Source organism: Oncorhynchus gorbuscha, linkage group LG03 (assembly GCF_021184085.1).
Source record: "Oncorhynchus gorbuscha isolate QuinsamMale2020 ecotype Even-year linkage group LG03, OgorEven_v1.0, whole genome shotgun sequence".
Classification (NCBI taxonomy): domain Eukaryota; kingdom Metazoa; phylum Chordata; class Actinopteri; order Salmoniformes; family Salmonidae; genus Oncorhynchus; species Oncorhynchus gorbuscha.
In genome coordinates, this window is record NC_060175.1 from 89,485,081 (window position 1) to 89,502,548 (window position 17,468).

The 17,468-nt window shown below is 43.7% G+C and overlaps 1 protein-coding gene across 1 annotated transcript in view; it reads left to right on the top strand.

Annotated features, from left to right (window-relative positions):
• The window catches only part of LOC124032169, a 40,092-nt gene that overhangs the window by 11,261 nt on the left and 11,363 nt on the right, over positions 1-17,468 (top strand). The window contains exons 2-3 of the mRNA XM_046344334.1: positions 11,503-11,631; positions 16,972-17,100. Of these exons, the coding sequence (XP_046200290.1) occupies positions 11,503-11,631; positions 16,972-17,100 (258 nt within the window). The remainder of the gene's footprint in view (positions 1-11,502; positions 11,632-16,971; positions 17,101-17,468) is intronic.

Genomic DNA, 17,468 nt, shown 5'->3' on the forward strand with positions numbered 1-17,468 from the left:
AACAGGGGAGATTCAGTGTTGAGTTTGTTCAAACAGGGGAGTTTCAGTGCCGTGTAGCTCATACTGGGGAGTTCCTGCACCGTGTCAGCTCCAACAGGGAAGTTTCAGTGTTGTGTCTGCTCCAACAGGGGAGTTTCAGTGTCGTGTCAACTCCAACAGGGGAGATTCAGCATTGTGTCTGCTCCAACAGGGGAGTTTCAGTGTTGTGTCAGCTCCAACAGGGGAGTTTCACTGTTGTCAGCTCCAACAGGGGAGTTTCACTGTTGTCAGCTCCAATAGGGGAGTTTTAGTGTTGTCAGCTCCAACAGGGAAGTTTCAGTGTTGTGTCTGCTCCAACAGGGGAGTTTCAGTGTCGTGTCAACTCCAACAGGGGAGATTCAGCATTGTGTCTGCTCCAACAGGGGAGTTTCAGTGTTGTCAGCTCCAACTGTGGATTTTCAGTGTTGTCAGCTCCAACAGGGGTGTTTTAGAGAAGAATAGCCTATGTGTTTATGAATGTACATACATTGAGTGGTAGCTCATCATTAGGATGACCTGAGATTTACAAATAATATTTACTCCTTGTGACTTTCCTGGAACTCTCGATTTAAAAATGACTGCGTACAGTCGTGAAATACATAACATACTTCCAGGAATAGCACTTATTTATGGATGTGTAGATACTTGATATATGTACAGTGTGACTTTCGATAGTATGTCTAGTCAGTGACCTCACCCAGGGATTATAACAAGCTCCCCTCAAAAAATATAACCATGAAGTCAACCAAATCACGATTCTATATAGATTCTATATGTAATTCTATGGGTTGTCTTCTCATTTGGTCATAGAACGTTACTACTTACTATGGTATCATGTGCTGTTGATGGGTCCAACCACAGCCAGGCTATAGAAGCAGCATTTCAGCTGTCACGCACTACCAGGCCCGTCACATCCCATCCACACTGCAGCCCATGATTTAGTGGCCTATGGCGGTCGTGCCTCCCCACCACAATGTGATACAGGCTAAAACACCCAGAGTAGCATTGGCTGGGGAAGACTTAGGGTACTGGGGGTACTGAGTCCTCAAACAGGGTAGGAGCTGTATTTGACTGGTGCCCAGCCTCCATTCTCCAAAGCACCCAAAACACTCCTGGAGGAAAGAAGCCACTGTGTGGAGTATGGGCGTGTGTTTGGGCTGAAAGCAAGCTCGTGTGGTGGCCTGACACGGTAGTGTAGTGAGGGATAACAGAGGGGATTGGCTTTGCTGGAGGGGGTGGTTGAGATTTCTCACTCAGCTCAGCTCTCTCTCTGTGTGTGTGTGTGTGTGTGTGTGTGTGTGTGTGTGTGTGTGTGTGTGTGTGTGTGTGTGTGTGTGTGTGTGTGTGTGTGTGTGTGTGTGTGTGTGTGTGTGTGTGTGTGTGTGTGTGTGTGTGTGTGTGTGTGTGTGTGTGTGTGTGTGTGTGTGTGTGTGTGTGTGTGTGTGTGTGTGTGTGTGTGCGTGTGTGCGTGTGTGTGTGTGTGTGTGTGTGTGTGTGTGTGTGTGTGTGTGTGTGTGTGTGTGTGTGTGTGTGTGTGTGTGTGTGTGTGTGTGTGTGTGTGTGTGTGTGTGTGTGTGTGTGTGTGTGTGTGTGTGTGTGTGTGTGTGTGTGTGTGTGTGTGTGTGTGTGTGTAAAGCATCACATAAAGTGTAAATCACCGTCATGCTGGGGTGATGCTATGCAGAGGTAGGCCAGGTTGGATGTGTGTGTAGACAGGGGAGCACATTATTAGCATGATTAATACCATCAGAGTTAAAAAGTCTCACGCCATAAACAGCTTTTGCCCTCCTATTATCACTGCCCAAGGAAGCACTTGACTGTATAACCTGCTGGAGTAGAGAGAGAGGTCCAACAATCAGAAAAGAGACATTCTGTAAGCATCTCATTGCAAGACCATACATTTGTATTTCGTTAGTGCATTCAAGGACATGTGTACAGTACAGTAGGCTTGCAGACATGAAAATACCTTTTTACATCTTGAACATGTGAGTGAGAAGAACATGTGAGTGAGAAGGTGTAAACATGAGAAGGCCTACATATGAGGTGAGCGATGGGGTAGGGGGGTTTGATTGCTAGATCTTGGAAGTTTAGCTGTGCATTCTTATTCACAATTACTGTATCAATAAACGTGTCATCTCAGGGCCAAAGTGAGTTAGCTAGGGTCTTTTAAAAACACTTAAACATTGAGGAATTATGTCCAGCTAAGCCAATTAAAATATATGACGTGCTCTGCATAATGTCGAATGCCTTGGTTGGCGCTGCCACTTGCTGTCAAGATAAAGTGCACTGCAGGAGGGAAGTGTAGCACATTTTACAGGACTTAGTGTGCAGCTCTGGAGACACACTATCATGGTGGCCACTTGGCAGCTATTAATAATCATTGGAAATATTGAGGTAACGCTTCAAACTTGTTAATAATGCTTGCTAGCTAACATCCATACAAAGACGTTGGCTGTGCATTCATCCTTAAAAAGAGGTTGGCTAACATCCTCTCATCTGTGGTTTGCAGTATGTTAAAATTTAAAATGCATCATCACAATAGAAGAAAAAGGAAGTTAACATCCACTAGAATGGGTGGATGGTTTGTGGTGATTTGATAAATAATGTGTTGTGGTGTGCTCATGAGCGTCGTGATTATGCCGTAGCGTTGGGAAGATAATTGTTCCAGTTATAGGGCTTTGCAAACCACATTTGTTTCCACATCAAGCAGTGTTTAAACCATAGAAATATAATAAATAGAAAGGCCGTCTCCATTCAAGTCAATGATGGCATAATGGGTGGGCTGGCAGCCATTTTGAGTAAGAATGGAAGTAAAAGCAGTGTACCCTTCAATCTGTGCTGTGATTTGTTGAGTCAACTGACATTACAAAAAAATACATTCCATTGCATGAGCCACATCAGTTAACATCATTTGAATGAACATTCTACATTACAATGGCAAACCAGCATAGTCCCAGTCAATTTTAGATATTATAAACTGGGTGGTTTGAGCCCTGAATGCTGATTGGCTGACAACCATGGTATATCAGACCTTATACCATGGGTATGACAGAATATTTATTTTTACTGCTCTAATTACGTTGGTAACCAGTTTATAATAGCAATAAGGCACCTTGAGTGTTTGTGGTATATGGCCAATTTACTACAGCTAAGGGTTGTGTCCAGGCACTCTGCGATACGTTTTGCATAAGAACAGCCCTTAGTCGTGGTATATTGGCCATATACCACACCCCCTATTGCCTTAATGCTTAATTATACCATGGCATTGTTGAATACTCATTTCGGATTGGCTTGAAGGGCATTCTAGAGCATGCAATATTTCCTTAATTGCGTGGTATAATTCAATGGCTATAAAGTTCATTCTTACATGTTCTATTTTTAATCTGCTTTTGAAAGTAAAAGTCAAATTGAAAATATTATTGGCATTGTTGAATTCAATTTTCATAATAGCAAGCTAGCTTAATACTTTGGCAAGCAAGTCTGTTTGGAGAGGTCGCTAAACTGAACACATTCCCACTGATAGGAGGCTGGGAGCTGGAGCTGTGAAAACTCGAGCATACAACTACCACATCAAATCCAGGTGCTGAAAATTAGGGACTTGCAGATTCACAGAGTGGATTACATCTCTAGAGAGCAAAGAATTTGACATTGCAGTGCATTCTAAAATCCAACCCCAGGTTACAGAGGTCATGGCGTAGAAGACAAATGATCTCTTGTCTGTGTAGATTGGGGAAAATCTCCTTTAGGCACATCTTCTCCCAATGCCTGCATGTCTCACAGTAATGACTGTTTGCATACTTGGAGTATCATAGATATATTGTAATAGAGTATGCTTACGTTCATGTTCACTGGTTTCACAGTGGGATTTTGTTTGTTTCTACTGACTCAACATAACACAAAAGTCATAAAACTAGTTTTTCATGACTTGCATCATGAGGTAAACAGCAAACCTGTCTGTTTTCCATGGTCCCAAACTACAGTATTTACCACTCATCTGTTGCAACCAGGCTTAAAATTTATTTGGGATAGGGGGCTGTATTTTGACGTCCGGATGAAAAGAGTGCCCAAAGTAAGCTACCTGCTACTCCGGCCCAGAAGCTAGGAAGTAAATATAATTGGTAGATTTGGATAGAAAACACTCTAAAGTTTCTAGAACTGTTACAATAATGTCTGTGAGTATAACAGAACTGAAATGGCAGGCAAAACCCAGAGGACAAATCATACCCCCCCCAAAAATGTTTCATCCTACCACTGATTTCAATGGCTGGCACTTTTATAATAGCAGTTTCTAGGGCTTCCTCTAGATGTCAACAATCTTTAGAAAGAGTTTCAGGCTGGTTTTTGGAAATATGAGCCAGAAATTGTAGTTTTTCTAGGTGGCTCCCATTTTGGCTGTAGTGTTTCCAAGCACGTGAATGAGAGCGCTTGAATGAGAGCGCGTTCTTTGGTATTTTTCTCACGGTAAAGACAATAACGATTCTCCTTCTTAAATTGTATCGTTTATTTGTGTATTATGGTACCTAAGGTTGGATTATAAATGTTGATTGACTTATTTGGATAAGTTTATTGGTAACGTTTGGGATTAATTTTGAATGCATTTTGAAGGAGGGAAACCGAGTGGATTATTGACTGAAGCGCGCCAGCTAATTTTTTTGGATATAACGAAGGACTTTATCGAACAAAAGGACCATTTGTAATGTAACTAGGACCTTTTGGAGTGCCAACAGAAGAAGATCTTCAAAGGCAAGGCATATATTATATCGCTATTTCTGACTTTCGTGTCGCAACTCCCTGATTGAAAATGATTTGTTATGCATTTGCGTGCAGGGCGCTGTCCTCAGATAATCGCATGGTTTGCTTTCGCCATAAAGCCTTTTTGAAATCTGACAAGGCGGCTGGATTAACAAGTTAAGCTTTATTTTTATGTATTGCACTTGTGATTTCATGAAAGTTTTATATCTATAGTAAATTAATTGAAATTGTGCGCTCTGCAATTTCACCGGAAGTTGTCGAAATGGGACGTTTTAAGACATTTTAAGTTTTAAGAACCAAATAAACTGTGATCTGGGGGGGAAAAAGAACATCTGTTTGGTTACCAAGGCAACTCCTCTAGCTATCTAGATTGTAAACTTGCTAGCTACTTCAGTGAATGTCGTATCATTTCTATCTGCAATAATTAATTTTAAAGCTGTGGTATAAAAAAGTATAATCAACGAGGGGCAGTGCATTCTCTGGAAAATAATGCACGACGTGGAAGGTGTGGAGTGGAACGAACCTCTCACGGAACGCATTTGTGGTGAAAACAACCTGTTCACGGTTCACAGTAAAAACGTTATCTTTTTCAAACGCAATTTTCACCTGCGTATTTTAGTCAACTACATTGTACGAAAAGTCCAACATGTCTAAAGATGACGTTTCAACATTGCCTTCTCCCAATCGTTTTCACTACTTAGAAAAAAGTTATATTGTAGGGCTTCCCTCATGTCCCTTTCCATGACGGTGCTATCAGCCACATGAATGAGTGCTAGCTAGCTACCTACTGGAATATTATAAGATAGCCAAAACCAGCAACACAAACAAATGCTAAATACAGCCACAAGAAGTTAGTGGATTGAACATTACAGTGGTCGTTTAGACCCCTCGACTTTTTCCACATTTTGTTATGTTACAGCTTTATTCTAAAACTGTATCCAAGATGGTGTAGAAGTCGAACGTCTTGTCGTGTCGTGTCCCTTGTATATATCGTTTAATTTTTTTTTTTTTACATGTTTTTCTTCGCATATCTTTTAAAACAGTTTGTTAAACCTCAAATTCTAAATAATCTCCTGCAGCCCGCCTCACCCAATGTAGCTATTTTCTTCTAAAGTATTTATATCTACTTTGGATCCGGAACCACTCAACTGAAGATAGCCAGCTAGCTACAAGCTAGCTACCAGCTATCAGTCAGCAAACCAGCAAACCAACCAGTTTTCAAGAACTACTAATCTTGAAAATTACTCTCTCCAGAAATAAGTCTCTCACTGTTGCCGCCTGCTACCGACCCCCCCTCAGCACCCAGCTGTGCCCTGGACACCATTTGTGAATTGATTGCCGCCCATCTAGCTTCAGAGTTTGTTCTGTTAGGTGACCAAAACTGGGATATGCTTAACACCCCGGCAGTCCTACAATCTAAGCTAGATGCCCTCAATCTCACACAAATCATCAAGGAACCCACCAGGTACAACCCTAAATCTGTAAACAAGGGCACCCTCATAGACGTCATCCTGACCAACTGGCCCTCCAAATACACCTCCACTGTCTTCAACCAGGATCTCAGCGATTACTGCCTCATTGCCTGTATCCGCTACGGAGCCGCAGTCAAACGACCACCCCTCATCACTGTCAAACGCTCCCTAAAACACTTCTGTGAGCAGGCCTTTCTAATCGACCTGGCCCGGGTATCCTGGAAGGACATTGACCTCATCCCGTCAGTTGAGGATGCCTGGTCATTCTTTAAAAGTAACATCCTCACCATTTTAGATAAGCATGCTCCGTTCAAAAAATGTAGAACTAAGAACAGATATAGCCCTTGGTTCACTCCAGACCTGACTGCCCTCAACCAGCACAAAAACATCCTGTGGCGGACTGCAATAGCATTGAACAGTCCCCACAATATGCAACTGTTCAGGGAAGTCAGGAACCAATACACGCAGTCAGTCAGGAAAGCTAAGGCCAGCTTCTTCAGGCAGAAGTTTGCATCCTGTAGCTCAAACTCAAACACTGTGAAGTCCATGGAGAACAAGAGCACCTCCTCCCAGCTGCCAACTGCACTGAGCCTAGGTAACACGGTCACCACCGATAAATCCATGATTATCGAAAACTTCAACAAGCATTTCTCAATGGCTGGCCATGCCTTCTGCCTGGCTACTCCAACCTCGGCCAACAGTCCCCTCCCCCCGCAGTTACTCGCCCAAGCCTCTCTAGGTTCTCCTTTACCCAAATCCAGATAGCAGATGTTCTGAAACAGCTGCAAAACCTGGACCTGTACAAATCAGCTGGGCTTGACAATCTGGACCCTCTATTTCTGAAACTATCCGCCGCCATTGTCGCAACCCCTGAGGTCTGAGATCCCCAAGGACTGGAAAGCTGCCGCAGTCATCCCCAATTACTTTGCAGACAGAGTTCAGTGTGTCAAATCGGAGGGCATGCTGTCCGGTCCTCTGGAAGTCTCTGGAGGTGCCACAGGGTTCAATCCTCGGGCCGACTCTTTGTTCTGTATATATCAATGATGTTGCTCTTGCTGCGGGCGATTCCCTGATCCACCTCTACGCAGACAACACCATTCTATATACTTCAGGCCCGTCCTTGGACACTGTGCTATCTAACCTCCAAACGAGCTTCAATGCCATACAACACTCCTTCCGTGGCCTCCAACTGCTCTTAAACGCTAGTAAAACCAAATGCATGCTTTTCAACCGTTCGCTGCCTGCACCCGCACGCCTGACCAGCATCACCACGCTCTAGTCGGCTGGCCCTCACTACATATTCGTCGCCAGACCCACTGGCTCCAGGTCATCTACAAGTCCATGCTAGGTAAGGCTCCGCCTTATCTCAGATCACTGGTCACGATGGCAACACCCATCCGTAGCACGCGCTCCAGCAGGTGTATCTCACTGATCATCCCTAAAGCCAACACCTCATTTGGCCGCCTTTCGGTCCAGTTCTCTGCTGCCTGTGACTGGAACGAATTGCAAAAATCACTGAAGTTGGAGACTTTTATCTCCCTCACCAACTTCAAACATCTGCTATCTGAGCAGCTAACCGATCGCTGCAGCTGTACATAGTCTATCGGCAAATAACCCACCCATTTTTACCTACCTCATCCCCATACTGTTTTTATTTATTTACTTTTCTGCTCTTTTGCACACCAATATCTCTACCTGTACATGACCATCTGATCATTTATCACTCCAGTGTTAAACTGCAAAATTGTAATTATTCGCCTACCTCATGCCTTTTGCATACAATGTATATAGACTGCCCTTTTTTTCTACTGTGTTATTGACTTGTTAGTTGTTTACTCCATGTGTAACTCTGTGTTGTCAGCTCACACTGCTATGCTTTATCTTGGCCAGGTCGCAGTTGCAAATGAGAACTTGTTCTCAACTAGCCTACCTGGTTAAATAAAGGTGAAATAAAAAAAATATTTAAAAAAATAAAAGATTAGATCGTTTTTTTGTAATTAACACACAATACCCCATAATAACAAAGCAAAAACAGATTTTTTGAAATGTTTTATAAAATGAAAACGGAAACATCACATTTATAAAACCTGTTTTTTCTTGGTCATGGTGTATTCTGTGTAGATTAATGAGGAAAATGTTTAATTTAATACATTTTAAAATAAGGCTGTAACGTAACAACATTTGGAAAATGTCAAGGGCTCTGAATACGTTCCGAATGCACTGTATATCCTAACATGACCTTGTTGGGTAAAGACTGACTTAAAAAGATTGGCAGTGACTCACTCCTCTGTTTCATCACGCTCACCACCAGGTCTGAGTCACACCAAACGTTGGGCATTACAAACACCAAGAAACTTCAATTGCTCCACCTCCACACTTAACGCTACCCCATAAATCACTCCTTTTACTGTGCCCTGTTCCTATGAGCAAAGCAAGAAACAGATCTTGACCCAAGTTGTGTGACACGGAGTGCCTGCTCCCTGAGGTCAGAAGAATCACAAACAAATATCACCGTTCCAGTACAGGTTACCTTCCCTGATTCAACTGCACCCAACTCCTTTCTCCCCCACCCTGAAACCCGAAATGGATCTGCCGAAAGGCAAGGATCCACTTTCGCCAAAAATGTCACTCCTTCTGGATTAAATGTATCTTCATCATGACCATCCCCATCAATGCAAGGCTCGTACAACGAGCTCCTCACAATAGCTTCTAACCCTTCCGTTTCACCTCCAGAACTCGAACTAGCGTCCGGTTCACTCTGTTTCAACTTGACACCAATCTTCCTGGACATATTCTCTCCCTTGTTATTGCTGGCTTCACCATATTCAAACCTCCGCCTCCCTCAGTCTTCTCAACCTTCCCTCTCTTTCCCTCCAATCTTCCTCTCTTACCTCCTACAAATATTCAACTTTCCAAGACAAAATCTCTTTTTAGCCTCCTTGAGAGACATGTTACGCCCTGTGCTCCACGTTCAAATTATCAACATTTTCAGGGCTCTTCTCACAGGTTCTATTGCCCTATGTGGGAGCATTAGGAACCGTAGGTCAGGATTTTTATGTGGGAGCAAGTAGATTGAACAACACAGCAGCTTATCGGCATGTTTTGTGATTTCTGTGATACAAAAAACAATGCTGGGTCTTTACTGGGGGTTAATTGGAGATAATGTTAGTTTTCCCCTATTTCTGGGCGTGGTCGAGGGGAATTCCTTATTATTACGTGAATATCAACTCTTGAGTATCAGTTGATAGAACATTCCATTCCATACCACTCAAATTATTGCATAACAATACTAGGCAGCCATTCCGAGTGTACCCATGAATTTACCAGTCAAATTGCCAGGGTTAGAGTTTCCAAGCATATTCTATTCATACTATTTCTATGGTTTAAACTTAACTAGCACTGTAAAGTCAGTGACAGTTTGCCATACAAAGATGATTTTTAAATGCGTTTTGCCAAACATTGTTTTGGCACCTTTTAGGGTTATGACCATAGATAAGTGTCATGTTTTGTCATTGATTATCATGTCTTGTCCCTGTGCTTCCCTTCTATTAGTTTCCCTCTGCTGGTCTTATTAGGTTCTTTCCCTCTTTCTATCCCTCTCTCTCCCCCTCCCTCTCTCCCTCTCTCGCTCTCTCTCTCTATCGTTCCGTTCCTGCTCCCAGCTGTTCCTCATTCTCCTAACTACCTCATTTACTCTTTCACACCTGTCCCCTATTTTGCCCTCTGATTAGAGTCCCTATTTCTCCCTCTGTTTTCCGCTTCTGTCCTTGTCAGATCCTTGTTTGATGTTTGCTGTTCTGTGTCCTTGTTCCGCCCTGTCGTGTTTTTGCCTTCTTCAGATGCTGCGTGTGAGCAGGTGTCTATGTCAGCTACGGCCTGTGCCTTCCCGAAGCGACCTGCAGTCTGTGGTCGCGTCTCCAGTCGTTCCTCTCTACTGACGAGAGGATTTCAGTTTTCCTGTTTTGTATTTACCTAAGATAATATCCAGGATTATCGTTTTTGTTTAAGACTGGAATAAAGACTCTGTTTCTGTTAAGTCGCTTTTGGGTCCTCATTCACCAGCATAACAGATAAGTATCTGAATACTACATGACAGGAGTTTACATCTTTCAGCCAGTGCACAGAAAACAGTGGTTATGTTCATGTGCTGCACCATATCTCAGTAAACCTGCTTTGACATCTTATACACCCTGAGATAAACACAGTAGTGAGACAATGGGTCGTTGAAGTTGTGTTAGAGAAAAGGATTACGTCAGTCTTTGTGTCAGTGTAACCCAGTAAAGGGGTGTTAACGCTTGTGTAGCGGGGCTAGTCCTAGCCTGCATTCTGGAACCTTGGTGATAATGAGTTTGGACTCCGGGAATACTGGGCTCTAGAATCCCAGCTCAAACACTGTAGCACATCTGCCCAACCAGTTATCTTTGAAAATGTCCACTCTGGCCCTAATAACAAGTGAACATCCAATATAGCAAGTGTAGATTCCAATAACAACATCAAAACATATATATCATTGACCCCATTAACTCACATGGATAAAACATTTCTTACAGTTTCACTTGACTTTATCAACATCTAGTTTTCCGTTGCACTACCTGCAGGACAACCTGATCTGACTTCAGAAATGTGATCTTTCCCAGAGCATTGGTGTAGATTCAGGGGTCGTGATTTTGGAGAGCGGGTTTTATTTGTGCAGGCCGTAGAGTGGGCAGTAACACACACTTCAGCCACTAATTATCTAGGGTGACTGAAAAAAACAGGCCGAATTGGTTCATCGTCAGGGGGCTTGTGGGGGGGGGCACAGGGTGTCGGTCATAGGGGCCCTCCACCCCCGAACCACAGTCACACAAACACACCACCCATGCGCCAAAACTCTTCCAACAGATTAGCCTTCTAGATACCTACAGCCTATGGTAAACAGTCATTCACCATAGGCGTGTTTTAGAATACTGTTTGTAGAGAGTGCAGAGCTACTGTCTGAAAGGAGAGGAACACTAAATAAAGGTTGAGCGCTCCCTACAGTGGAAGGTTTAGTAATAATAATAATAATATATGCCATTTAGCAGACGCTTTCTGGCACTATCCTATGTGAAGCAAAACCAGTCTTGCATTGTCCGTTTCATTGAGTGTTTGACATGCTTTACAATCATTACAAGATATAAAGTCCTTGCACTAACATTGCAGGGTAAGGTTGCATTAAGCTCTGAACAGTGGGGCAGTATCAGGTCTACTGTATTGATTATTTTTCATTTCTCTCTCTCAGATGGAGTTCAAGCAGTTGACCCCACTGATTCCACTGCTGCACCTGATACGGTTATCACAGATGCCCCCAGCTCTGTTGCAGATAATACATCAGTACTCGAAGATGCACCCTCCAACCCTACAGTCAGAAGTAAGACATTAATAACATCCCTGTCCAAAGTCCAGATCAAAGCTGAAGTCAGTAGTTATGATATGGAGGATCAGGAGATGACAACAGGTCGTCATGATTTGAGATTGGCCCTAATTACACAATTACAATTAGTACCTTACATGGCAACTGAATGTAAGGTACAGTATAACAGTAGTACCTTTTCATTAGCCATCGGTCACTCATCTATAAGTGAATTACATCACGCCCATTCATAACATTTATAACACCAGCAGACCTATAGTGTTCAGTTCAAACTATCACCCTGCTCTGACGGTTTAGGAGTACCATGCCTCACTGTCGACACCCAAAGTACTGATAGTCCTTTTCATTTCTATTCTTCCTTTTCTCTCTAGTTTTTAAAATGTTATTCTGAACTATATACTAATTATGTTGATAAACTGTTGATAAAACCAAACACAACCCACCCTCAACAACAATCTTCCTCCCAAATTACATAAGTATTCAGACCCTTTACTTAGTACCTTGTTGAAGCACAGCGTTGACAGGCTTCTTAGGCAGGATGCTAAAAGCTTTGCACACCTTTGGGGAGGTTCCCATTTTTCTCTGCATCTCTCAAGCTCTGTCAGGTAGGTTGGATGGGGAGGTTCCCATTCTTCTCTGCATCTCTCAAGCTCTGTCAGGTTGGATGGGGAGGTTCCCATTCTTCTCTGCATCTCTCAAGCTCTGTCAGGTAGGTTGGATGGGGAGGTTCCCATTCTTCTCTGCATCTCTCAAGCTCTGTCAGGTTGGATGGGGAGTTTCCCATTCTTCTCTGCATCTCTCAAGCTCTGTCAGGTAGGTTGGATGGGGAGGTTCCCATTCTTCTCTGCATCTCTCAAGCTCTGTCAGGTTGGATGGGGAGGTTCCCATTCTTCTCTGCATCTCTCAAGCTCTGTCAGGTTGGATGGGGAGTTTCCCATTCTTCTCTGCATCTCTCAAGCTCTGTCAGGTAGGTTGGATGGGGAGGTTCCCATTCTTCTCTGCATCTCTCAAGCTCTGTCAGGTTGGATGGGGAGGTTCCCATTCTTCTCTGCATCTCTCAAGCTCTGTCAGGTTGGATGGGGAGGTTCCCATTCTTCTCTGCATCTCTCAAGCTCTGTCAGGTTGGATGGAGAGTGTTGCTGTAATTTAATTTACCACAGGTGGACTCCAATCAAGTTGTAGAAACATAATAAACTTAATAACAATAATAATCAATGGAAAAAGGATGCATCTGAGCTCAATTTCAAGTCTCATAGCAAAGGGTCTGAATATGTAAATAAGGTATTTCTGTTTTTATTTTTTATACATTCGCAACAGTTTCTTAAAACCTGTTTTTACTTAGTCATTGTGGAGTATTCTGTGTAGATTGATGAGGAAAATGTTTTATTTAATACATTTTACAATAAGGCTGTAACGTAACAACATTTGGAAAAAGTCAAGGGCTCAGAATACTTTCCGAATGCACTGTATATCCTAACATGACCTTGTCGGGTAAAGACTGACTTAAAAGGACTGACAGGGACTCCTCTGTTTCACCACGCTCACCAATCGGGTCTGCATCGCACCAAACGTTGGGCATTACAAACACCAAGAAACTTCAATTGCTCCACCTTGACGCTACACCATAAATCACTCCTTTCCCTGATTCAACTGCACCCAACTCCTTTCTCCCCCACCCTGAAACCACAAATGGATCCGCCAAAACGCAAGGATCCACTTTCTCCAAAAATGTCACTCCTTCTGGATCAAGCGTATCTTTATCATAACCATGCTCATCAATGTAAAGCTTGTTCTCCGAGCTACTCACAACACCTTCTACCCCTTGCATTTCACTTCCAGAACTCGAACTGCCATCCAGCTCAGTCTGTTTATACCCTAACCAGAAGCCAATGATTACAGGCAACATTTACACAGCAGGACTCTAACCCGGATGCTTATAAGAAATACCGCTATGTCCTCCGATGAACCATCAAACAGGCAAAGTGTCATTACAAGACTAAGATCGAATCGTACTACACCGGCTCTGACATTCGTCTTATGTGGCAGGGCTTGCTAATTATTACAGAGTATAAAGGGAAGCACAGCCGCGAGCTGCCCAGTGAAACGAGCCTACCAAATGAGCTGAATCACTTCTATGCTCGTTTTGAGGCAAGCAACACTGAGGCATGCATGAGAGCATCAGCTGTTCGGGACGACTGGGTGATCACGCTCTCCGTAGCCGACGTGAGTAAGACCTTTAAGCAGGTCAACATTCACAAGGTTGCAGGGCCAGATGGATTACCAGGATGTGTGCTCTGGGCATGTGCTGACCAACTGGCAGATGTCTTCACTAACATTTCAACATGTTCCTGATTGTGTCTGTGATACCAACATGTTTCAAGCAGACCCACCATAGTCCCTGTGCCCAAGAACACGAAGGCAACCTGCCTAAATGACTACAGACCCCGTAGCCATGAAGTGCTTTGAAAAGCTGGTAATGGCTCACATCAACACCATTATCCCAGAAACCCTAGACCCACTCCAATTTGCATACCGCCCAAACAGATCCACAGATTATGCAATCTATATTGCACTCCACACTGCCCTTTCCCACCTGGACAAAAGTAACAGCTATGCGAGATTGTTATTCATTGACTACAGCTCAGCATTCAACACCATAGTACCCTCAAAGCTTATCGCTAAGCTAAGGATCCTGGGACTTAAACACCTCCCTTTGCAACTGGATCCTGGATTTCCTGACGGGCCACCCCCAGGTGGTGAGGGTAAGTAGCAACACATCTGCCACGCTGATCCGCAACACTGGAGCCTCCCCGGGCGGCGTGCTCAGTCCCCTCCTGAACTCCCTGTTCACCAACGACTGCATGGGCAGGCACGACTCCAACACCATCATTAAGTTTGCAGACGACACAACACAGCCTGATCACCGACAACGACGAGAGACAGCCTACAGGGAGGAGGTCAGAGACCTGGCCGGGTGGTGCCAGAATAACAGCCTATCCCTCAACGTAACCAAGTCTAAGGAGATGATTGTGGACTACAGGAAAAGGAGGACCGAGCACGCCCCCCATTCTTATCGACGGGGCTGTAGTGGAGCAGGTTGAGAGCTTCAAGTTCCTTGGTGTCCACATCACCAACAAACTAGAATCGTACAAACACACTAAGACAGTCGTGAAGAGGGCACGACAAAGCCGATTCCCCCTCAGGAAACTAAAAAGATTTTGCATGGTTCCTCAGATCCTCAAAAGGTTCTACAGCTGCAACCTCAAGAACATCCTGACCAGTTGCATCACTGCCTGGTACGGCAACTGCTCAGTCTCCGACCGCAAGGCACTACAAAGGGTAGTGCGTATGGCCAAGTACATCACTGGGGCAAAGCTGCCTGCCATCCAGGACGTCTGTACCAGGCGGTGTCAGAGGAAGGCCCTAAAGATTGTCAAAGACCCCAACCACCCCAGTCATAGACTGTTCTCACTACTATCACATGGCAAGCGGTACCGGAGAGCCAAGTCTAGGACAAAAAGGCTTCTCAACAGTTTTTACCCCCAAGCCATAAGACTCCTGAACAGGTAATCAAATGGCTACCCGGACTATTTGCATTGTGTGCCCCCCACACCCACCCCACCCCTCTTTTACGATGCTGCTACTCTCTGTTTATCATATATGCATAGTCACTTTAACAATACATTCATGTACATACCACCTCAATTGGCCTGACCAACCAATGCCCCCGCACATTGCTTACCGGGCTATCTGCATTGTGTCCCACCACCCACCAACCCCTCTTTTACGCTGCTGCTACTCTCTGTTTATCATATATGCATAGTCGTTTTAATCATATCTACATGTACATACTACCTCAATCAGCCCGACTAACCGGTGCCTGTATGTAGCCTCGCTACTGTTATAGCCTCACTACTTTATATAGCCTCGCTACTGTTATAGCCTCGCTACTGTTATAGCCTCACTACTTTATATAGCCTCACTACTGTTAGAGCCTCACTACTTTATATAGCCTCGCTACTGTTATAGCCTCGCTACTGTTATAGCCTCACTACTTTATATAGCCTCGCTACTGTTATAGCCTCGCTACTGTTATAGCAACGCTATTGTTTTTCACTGTCTTTTTACTGTTGTTTCAATTTCTTTACTTACCTATTGTTCACCTAATACCTTTTTTTCACTGTTGGTTAGAGCCTGTAAGTAAGCATTTCACTGTATGGGCTACACCTGCTGTATTCAGCGCACATGACAAATAAACATTCATTTGATTTGAAATTGACATATCCTCTCCCTTGTTATTGCTGGCTTCAACATATTCAAACCTCCGCCTCCCTCAGTCTTTTCAACCTTTTCTCTCTTTCCCTCCAATCTTCCTCTCTTAACCAATTACCCGACTCCTACAAATATTCAACTTTCCAAGACAAAATCTCTTTTTAGCCTCCTTGAGAGACATGTTACGCCCTGTGCTCCACGTTCAAATTATCAACATTTTCAGGGCTCTTCTCGCAGGTTCTATTGCCCTATGTGGGAGCATTAGGAACCGTAGGTCAGAAACCTGGTTACATGTACATTGAACAACACAGCAGCTTATCGGCATGTTTTGTGATTTCTGTATAACAAAAAAAGTATTTTGGTTCTTTTCCACTGGGGATCAATGGGAAAGAATGTTTGTTTCCCCCAATGTCTGGGCGTGGTCGAGGGGAATTCCTTATTATGTGAATATCGAATCTTGAGTATCAGTTGATAGAACATTCCAAAATACCATGGAAAGTATTGCATAACAATACCAGGCAGCCATTCCGCGTGTACCCATTACTTACCCCAGTCAAATTGCCAGGGTTAGAGTTTCCAAGTACATTGGGGCACAGGGTGTCGGTCATAGGAGCTAGGCAGTGTCAACCTGCCCTCCACCCCCGAACCACAGTCACACAAACACACCACCCACGTGCCAAAACTCATCCCACAGAATAGCCTTCTAGATACCTACAGCCAGGCTACAACAGTAATTTATCATAGGCGTGTTTTAGAATATTGTTTATAGAGAGTGCAGAGCTACTGTCTGAAAGGAGAGGAACACTAAATAAAGTTTGAGCGCTCCCTACAGTGGAAGGGTTAGTACAATTCTGGCTCTAGCCTATGTGAAGCAAAACCAGTCTTGCATTGTTTGTTTCATTGAGTGTTTGACATGCTTTACAATCATTACAGGATATAAAGTCCTTGCACTAACATTGCAGGGTAAGGTTGCACTAACATTGCAGGGTAAGGTTGCATTAAGCTCTGAACAGTGGGGCAGTATCAGGTCTACTGTATTGATTATTTTTCATTTCTCTCTCTCAGATGGAGTTCAAGCAGTTGACCCCACTGATTCCACTGCTGCACCTGATACGGTTATCACAGATGCCCCCAGTTCTGTTGCAGATAATACATCAGTACTCGAAGATGCACCCTCCAACCCTACAGTCAGAAGTAAGACATTAATAACATCCCTGTCCAAAGTCCAGATCAAAGCTGAAGTCAGTAGTTATGATATGGAGGATCAGGAGATGACAACAGGTCGTCATGATTTGAGATTGGCCCTAATTACACAATTACAATTAGTACCTTACATGGCAACTGAATGTAAGGTACAGTATAACAGTAGTACCTTTTCATTAGCCATCGGTCACTCATCTATAAGTGAATTACATCACACCCATTCATAACATTTATAACACCAGCAGACCTATAGTGTTCAGTTCAAACTATCACCCTGCTCTGACGGTTTAGGAGTCCCATGCCTCACTGTCGACACCCAAAGTACTGATAGTCCTTTTCATTTCTATTCTTCCTTTTCT